Source organism: Bos taurus, chromosome 4 (assembly GCF_002263795.3).
Source record: "Bos taurus isolate L1 Dominette 01449 registration number 42190680 breed Hereford chromosome 4, ARS-UCD2.0, whole genome shotgun sequence".
Classification (NCBI taxonomy): Eukaryota; Metazoa; Chordata; class Mammalia; order Artiodactyla; family Bovidae; genus Bos; species Bos taurus.
Genome location: NC_037331.1, coordinates 102,942,607 through 102,951,462, shown reverse-complemented (window position 1 = coordinate 102,951,462; position 8,856 = coordinate 102,942,607). Strand labels below are relative to the sequence as shown.

Genomic DNA, 8,856 nt, shown 5'->3' with positions numbered 1-8,856 from the left:
AATGGATATACAGCTTTTCAATGCAGAAATCGTTAAGTCTCTTTACACTGGTTACACCATGTTTTTATTTCGGTTTGTTCAATGTGAAGAAAAACAAAACAAACAAACCCAATTTCTTCTGCAGGTCTGGTCCTTCTCTACAGTGGTTGTTACAGTCCTGAAGCAGCTGGAATATAATCAGCAAGGGCCCAGGTGGAGCAACAATTCAGCTTGAATCTCTGTAAGTATATATTTATTTCCTTTGGTGCCTTGCACAGTAAGGCACTATAATAACAGAATAGAAATGGCCACCGCAAATAGCTCTAGTGACAATTGACTAGACAAGTTACAGTTTAATGATGGTGGTGGTGATTCTTTCACTTTATTATTTTTTACAATAAGGGTGTCATCTTTGTACTCCACACACACAAAATAAAACAAGTGCTTATGAAAGTCCCTGCCCCCACCCCCATCTCAAAACATCCTGAATGTAGCTATTCAAGAAGAACAGAAAAATCAAGACATGTTTGATTTCCAAATTTCAATAAAAAAGCAAAGTATGTAATGCAACAGCTGTTCAACTTCCAACTCTAAAATAGGCACCGTTAGACAAACAAAACTCCTCGTATTTTAAATTTCTCCAGCACACATTCCAGTATAAATGTTTTGAACTGTAATCAGCTAGTAATTAATAATGGGCATAGAACCTTAGAACAGAAGTTATATTGCTTCCTTGTACCCCTTTCTCTTACCACTAGAGGGTAGAAGTGTCAGGGGATATAGAGTCAAAGGAAGAAGGATTAAAAAGAAATACCCAAAGTCGCTGTTGTTTGGGACTAGAGAGGAAGACAGCATTTTACAAATGTTCAGAAAATCCCAAGGCAAGTAACACAATTCACCCACTATCAGTCCTACTAGAAAGAATAAAGACATCTGTGTCTTATTATATAAAACTGGACTTTCAGAAGTGTATTACAGGTTCACCAGAAACTATGGATGTAGTTTTAGGCTTCATCAAAGAAAACAAGTACAGACTGAGTTAAGATGCTGTACACCTAGCCTAGCTGGATCGGTGTCTGGAACTGCTCACTGTGCCACCCCGAACAGCTGTAAACTAAACAATAGTATGTAACTCCAGAAGAAGCTTAAGGATTGAGGATATGTACACAGCTAATTATATCTCCCCTGCTTCGCGCTCTTCAGAGCTCCTCCTGTCTTCTGATCTGCCATTAGCGCTCTCATAGGACCGCTTCTTATCTTTTCGATCTCTGTCACGAGGTGATCTGTCTCTTGAATTCCTGTCTCTGTCACGTGATGCTAAGTCTTGGTCTCTGAATCTTTCTTTTGAGGATCTGAAAAATATTAATTTGAGGAGCAAAATGTGTTGGGAAACCCAAAACCCAAATGAAAGAATCGGATAAATATTAAGGTACTGATTAGTTGAAGATACACAGAATACAACCAAGAAAGAGGAGTCAGTTTTCTGACAGAAAAGAGCACTACTGTATTTTGCTAAGGGGACTAAATAAGGAGATGGGTGAAAACAAAGAGCTAAGGGTAAAAAACCGTAAGCCAAAATAATGATTTCCAAGACAGTCTCATTATCTCAGAGGCAACCCTAGAGCTTCTCCAGCTCACAGCAAATGTATTTCATATGAAAATATACAAGATAATACCTTAAAAATGTTATCCAACATTTTAAAAACAGAATGTACATTCCAAATTAGATGGAAAGCACTGACTTATGATAGGAGTCAGGAACTAATTTTTCTTTGCTGTCTGGCCAGAGATGTAAAGATTTTAGGTGTTACAGGTCATGTAAGTGTGGTATATTCTTCCTCTTCCCTTTGTCAACTCCTTAGCAATATAAAAACCATCATCCATAGCTCCCTGGCTGTATAAAAACGGGCCAATGGACCAGATTTGGCCTGCAGGCAACAGTTTGCCAACGTTCAACTTAGGTAAGAGAACTACTCAATGATATGGCTTTAGGTAACCATCGATTATTTTAAAACTCTGCTTTATTCCTCCTGAGTCAGCTCATTCAACCAAAAGAAAAAAAAAACAGAATAAAAGACAGGTGATCACACTAATCAATCTTGATTAACCGTGACTGTTTCTTAATACCGCCTTTCCATTCCCATACCCAGCCAGTAAGAAAGGTAAATATAAGCTCATACCAGAGATTCAATCAGAAGGAAAACCAAAGGACACTAGGGGATCAGAATTAACATGGAATCTTCTATACCTTCAACATCTAGAATAAATTAGGAACATATCATATTTATTTGGTTCTTTACAGGTGACATGGTACTTTTACATAATTATCTCACTTAATCCATGCTTAGAATTAGGATCTGAAGCCTAATTAAGTAATACTTTCAACTACTAAGGCAAGGGGAAAAAAACACTACTATACTAGGCAGCTGTAGAAATATCATTTAAAAAGACTAAACCAGAAAGGTTGAAAGATTAAATGTCAACTTTGAGCATTCTACTGAATTAAGGTTTTAATAAGCTTAATTTAAAAATGATGTGTTAAATCACTCCACACATCCTACCTTTGTAGGATGTCTTTGTAGGAATGGAATATGGAGAGAGAAGACTGAGATGCTGCCTAAGAATAAGGACATGTACTAAGCCCCAGAGAAACGATGACAAACTATGAGATGAGTATCAACTAATATTTTGCCAGAGGTTACAATGTCCTGTACAGAAGCAGTTTCTACTCAGTATACCAGTAATTCTGATGAAGCAGGTACTCTTCTACTAAGTAGATGAGGAGAGACAGGAGGGGTAACTGGATAATTTGGCCAAGGCCCTTTTCATCCAAGTAGTCTGACTCTGAAGTCTGCACTGTATGCGCCTGAACACAGCAGAAAAATGCACATGGTCCTCGTTTACCAAGGGTGGGAGTTCCCAGCAAAAGCCGCACGCAGACTCTACTGAGACCAGTACTTCATAGCTGAAGCAGAAGAAAGCCAAGTCATAAAAGACCTTTAACTGGGATTTTTACTTTGAAATTAAAACTGGTACTATGTAGCAATAACTTGATATTCTCTTTTATATCAAGTAGATTTCAATAGCAATTGCTCATTTTCGGCAAAAAACAAAATACTGCTTTGAGACAGTAATCTGAGTATCAAGATTAGAAGTGTTCTTGAGAAAAAAATACTTCTACAAAAATAATCCTCTTTATGAACAATATGCTGAAAATATTGGATGAGGGATTGTCAGGTAGCATGGTGGTCAAATTTCCTATATATCTTCATAAACGCAGGAAACATTAGAGACTGGGTCCCGGAAGAGGGAGACTTCATGCCTATCCCGCCATCCCCACCACCAATGACAACATTTAAGAGTGCAGAGATACCAAAACAATGACAGGGGGCCAAGGTGACAAGAGAAATTATCTAGACCTTCTACCAACCAGCAAGATGATTCTTAAAATTTACAATGTAGGTTAAGATTCACGGAGAATTTTTTAAGATGTATTTTTCTGGGCACTGTACTGTGTGCCTAGTTTTAAGGATATGAGATAAGGGACCTAAAAGCACACTATGAACAACTCTGTCCCTTAAAAATTCACAAATTCCCAGCTCATTCTCTGCATGTGCCTGTAATATCTAAAATATCTCTTTCCTACCTGGTTTTATCTATTCAAATTATACCTACTCTATTTAGGCTTTAGGCTACTCCCTGAAGCTATCTTTTAAAATTACTCTGATATTTCCCTCATCTAAACTCCCAGGTGGCGCTAGCAGTAAAGAACCTGCCTGCCAACAAAGGAGATATAAGAGATGCAGGTTCGGTCCGTGGGTCGGGAAGACCCCCTGAAGAAGGAAATGGCAACCCACTCCAGTATTCTTGCCTGGAGAATCCCAGGGACAGAGGCGCCTGGCAGGCTACAATCCCTAGGGTCGCATAGAGTCGGACACGACTGAAGCGACTTAGCACTAGCACTAAACTCCCATACTGTTTACTCTGATTCCAGTTTAGCGCTTAGGTCAACCTCATTATTGTCAAAATATTAGTCCTATGCCCTAATTCACTTGAATAAAGTTGCTCAACTACCTTATATATATATATATAAGGCCTAGTGCAGTAGAAGAACTACTTGGTTTTCTAAGAGTAGAACATAAATGTTCTCACCAAAAACAACAAAAATATATGTGAGGTGATGGATGTGTTAACTAGATGGGAGGAATCCTTTCACAATGTACCTGTATAGCAAATCACCACAATGTACACTTTAAATATCTTACAACTTTGTTAATTACACCTCAGTAAAGCTGGAGGAGGGGGTGGGAACCTACTTGGAACAAGGCAAGAAAATAAAGAATAAATAAAAGGGCCTATCATATCCAACTCAGTCTGTGAGCAGTTTCAGGGAATGGCTGGCTAAGGCGCCAAAAATAAAAAAAAGGAATCTGCAGAAAGCTGTTAAAAATTTATCACAGGTTTCATGTGGAGTAATAATCCATAGAAAGCTTGAGATTAGTAGATACTAGGCACTCAAAAAAATGTTTCTGTTCCTTAGAAATGACCTGGCTCTTCAAGGGCCATGATGGGACCTGAGAAGTTTGGGGAGCTTGGTTTATACAGACCATGAGTGCAAAGGCTCCATCACATTCTAATCCTTTGTCCTTTGTCAAACCAAGTCCTTAAACATACCTCAACCTGGGTCTGCCCTCCCTGCATGTTTTGAATTTTCATGCCAGTGATATCTAACTTCCTTAAAATTCTGAACCTGCCCTGCCAAGCTAACTGTATGTAACATTGCATACCTATAGTGCAGAATAAACAAGAATATACTGAATGTATCTGCTCTGAAAAAGTACACCAGCTCCAGGAAGTTTAGAAAACAGTAAGTCAAATAACTCTTAACAAAAGGACTTCTCAGAGTCCCTAATTTTCCAATACATACTGGAGAAGCTCTCACAGTACTGGTACCTAAAATTATTTGCCCATAAAGTACTTTTCCCCAAGACACACTAACCAGAGAAAAGCAATAACCTCTGCATGTACTGGTTCCAATTTCTTACTCTGGCTCATAAGTATATTCTTTCTGAACTACCCATATAATCAGGAAAAAAAAGTTATACACTCACACACAAATGTGTACAAATTACCAGATGCAAGTTCAAACCACTAGTATTCCAAGTCTAAACTGTAAAGGTAGTTCCATATCCTCCTATGGACCTCAGTACCTCCTCCTCGATCGCTCTCTGCTCCTGTCTCTAGAACTGTGCCCACTTCTCTGGTGGCTGCGGCTCCGACTACGGCTGCTGGAGCGGGACCTGTGGCGATGGCGTTTCTCCCGGGATTTGGATCGAGTTCTCCTTTTCCGTTCTCGTGACATGGAGCGAGACCGATGTCTGCGATGCTCCCTGGACCTGGATCTATAAAAGATATTTAGTTTTTAGTTTCGTTGGCACTTAAGTTTCTCATTTACTAAAGCCTACTCTTTATAGAGAAACTTAATGCCAGTACTATTTCAAATCAGCTAAATCTACAATGAAATAAACTGCTGGTATATTAAATAACTACATACTAGAATTTTGAAATAAACAGTTCTCAGGTCAGTGTTGTATAAATTTACATTAGGAATATTTTTTTAAATGGAGGAAACAATCTATAATACTACTACATGCCAAGGACTATATTACCTAGATGTTTTATGGATTTAATTTTAAATCTCTATGGATTTAACTATGATTTTTAGTATACTTTAGCAACAAAGTATGTACCTGGTGAACACGGACAGAAGGGAGGAGACACATGAGAAAGAATATTGTTTAGGGTAAGTTTTAACTCGCTGAATTGGAAAGGTTGTATGAACATCAAAATAAATGCCCACAATGTGTCTTGTCAGTGTAATCAAAACAGTTAAGACAGTTATCTCTGCAAGTAGTACATAATTTATTGGGAAGAAAAAGATTACATGCAAAAATCATTTTAGAGAACTTTACTTATACTGCAAAATAATAATAATAATTTACAACAAGTATGTAGGCATACAGAGAAGGAAAAACACTTCTGTAGCCTCTATTGGGTTACAAAACTAATTTATGTATTGTGTATATGGTCACGGTGGGGACAACATATATAGAGGATATAAAACATTTGGGGAACAATGGGAAGAAATGAATGAATATTGTTACTGCTGCTAAGTTGCTTCAGTCGTGTCCAACTCTGTGCGACCCCAGAGACGGCAGCCCACCAGGCTCCCCCGTCCCTGGGATTCTCCAGGCAAGAACACTGGAGTGGGTTGCCATTTCCTTCTCCAATGCATGAAAGTGAAAAGTGAAAGTGAAGTAGCTCAGTAGTGTCCGACTCCTAGCGACCCCATGGACTGCAGTCCACCAGGCTCCTCCGGCCATGGGATTTTCCAGGCAAGAGTACTGGAGTAGAGTGCCATCGCCTTCTCCAGAATATTGTTAAGAGTGATGGAAATGTTTTAAACGGGATTGTGACAGCTGCACAACATAAAAATTTACTGAAAAATCAACCTGCAAACTTAAATAGGTAAACTTATCAAATGGTGTGTAAATAATGAAGTATTTTCTCGTAATCTGATTACAGTAAGTTCAAAAGCACATTATTCAGGTAATTTATAAACTGGGTTTATTTTCAAATGATTACTTTGTTACGGTTTAAAAGTATTCAGCTTCTATCAACATTAGAAAGAAAGGCATCTACTATGGATCTAGTATCAATCGCAGCTGAATAGTGTTTCCACAATTGAGTATTTCTGAGAAGAAACAAAGGGAAAAGAGAAAATCCAGTCCATGTGTTTTTATCAAATGGTATTTTCTTTTATCACTCACTCTGAGCTATTGTAACAAATTATTTCCCCAAGGCATACTTCATTTTACTTGACAATAACTGTCTGGTAGAAACATTTATTGGGTGCCTACTGCACTGTTCTAGGTCCTAGGGAGACTGAGCAGCCCATACAGCAAAGTCCTTAACCTCCTCATGGTGCTTAAAGTCCAGAAAGAGGCCTCCAGACATGTAGGCAGCAAATAAAATATAGGTCAGGTAGTAAGGACATGACAGAAGAGTAAAAAAGGAGAGTAAAATTAGGTGGTCCTCTTTTATACAGAATAGGCAGGAAAAGGTTTACCAGCTAATCAGGGAGCACAGAGAAGAATGCTTCAGGTAGAGGGAACTCAGGTGCAAAGGCCCTGAGGGGGGGAAAGTTCACAGGAACGAGACACCCTTCTGGCTGTCATGAGATTAGCAAGGGGGAGTAATATCAGGAGTCTAATAAGCAGGATGACCTGCTTGACCTGAATGACTTTGTCATTCAAACCAGGATGCTTTCAGTATTAAATTATACAGAGGAAAAGAGGGAGCTATTAATAAACATGCTGAGACAAGAAATAAACTGTAACTCTCCTAGGGCAGATTGATCACTCTACTTAAAAACCATGGTGAGGATTTCAACTTCTCCTGAGTGAAACGGAATACCTTTAGAAGGTTTGAAGACAGAGCTGATTTGCTTTAGTCCACTTTTTAAAATGATACATTTTGGCTAATGTGTAAAAAACAGACTGAGGCCAAAAAGGGACGTGGACATGAACAGAAATTAAGAGACTTGTTAAAAGGCTACTGTAAATAGCGAGGTAAAAAGTGGCTTGGACTAGGGTAGCAGAAATTAAATTTCTAGCCTGAATATCTAAGGATGTTCTGTGTACAAAGAGTTTAAATTTCTCTCCAATGAAGGGACAAGCCTGCAGTAACCAATCAGTAAAAAATAATCATCATTTAATATTTCTACTTCTCATCCTGGACTGAGAAACTCACAACCATATAAATTAGCTGATACAACTGGTCCTGACTAATGTCTTAGTTTTTTAGTGTTTTATGCAGAAATACCACTGAAAGATACTAAAAAGTACTAAGTAAGTGTTAGTCGCTCAGTCATGCCCAACTCTTTGCGACCCCATGGACTGCAGCCCACCAGGCTCCTCTGTCCATGAGATTTTCCAAGGCAAGGATACTGGAGTGGGTTGCCATTTTCTTCTCCAGGGGAAATCCCTGACTCAGGGATCAAACCCAGGTCTCTTGCACTGCAGGCGGATTCTTTACCGACTGAGCTACAAGGGAACCCTCTTCTCCCTGCCACCAAAAAAAAGTACTAAGTAGTACTTAGTACTAAAAAAAAATACTAAAAAGTACTAAGGGACGTTTAATAGAAACACAAGGTTTTGCTTTCATAACAGCAAATGCTCTTATTCTTTAAAGTCAAGAATACGTAGAAGGTTTCAAAAAGAAGATGTGATTTGAGTTGAGAGCAATGGAAGAATTTGGGGAAAAAGCTTCAAAAAGTCCACCAATACTAGGGCCAAAGATCAAAATTAAGTCTTCTCCTCTTCCTCTTTTATGGATGTAAAATGCCCCATTAAAGCTTTATGTGATACCTGTGCAAAGGGAGAAGTAATAAAGCCCAAGTCTAGCTTGGGTGCAAACCAACATTTTCGTTTCCCTTAATTAACTCACCATGGATTCCCTCATTCAAAACATATCCAACTATTTATTTGTATTTTGAACAGATACAACCTCTTAGAATGTGTTTCTTAGATGTACCACCCAAACTGATTTTTAAAAAATAAATCTTGTCACATGTATACTCAGCTTCTAAATAAGATTTTAATGAAATATTCTGAAATATTTTTAGCTCTCTCTGTAACTTCAGGGCACTGTATATAATTTATTCTGATAAAATTAAACTGTAGCTCATGAGTATCTTCTGACCAACTTCTCAAATGACACTGCTCAAATATGCACTACAAAAGAATTAAGAGAACTAATAAATTCTCATTCACTACCCTCAGAAAACACAGCTTCACCACTTATCTTGTATAATAC

The 8,856-nt window shown here is 38.3% G+C and overlaps 1 protein-coding gene across 7 annotated transcripts in view; it reads right to left on the bottom strand.

Annotated features, from left to right (window-relative positions):
• Window positions 1–41: 41 nt before the first annotated feature.
• Window positions 42–8,856, bottom strand: part of LUC7L2 (LUC7 like 2, pre-mRNA splicing factor) — a 56,578-nt gene continuing 47,763 nt past the window's right edge. For all 7 annotated transcript variants that reach the window (XM_002687000.4, XM_005205902.5, XM_059885951.1 and 4 more), the window contains 2 exons: window positions 5,190–5,381; window positions 42–1,331 (listed from right to left, as the gene is read on the bottom strand). In XM_002687000.4, coding sequence (XP_002687046.1) covers window positions 1,154–1,331; window positions 5,190–5,381 — 370 coding nt within the window. In that variant the 3' untranslated portion in view covers window positions 42–1,153. The remainder of the gene's footprint in view (window positions 1,332–5,189; window positions 5,382–8,856) is intronic.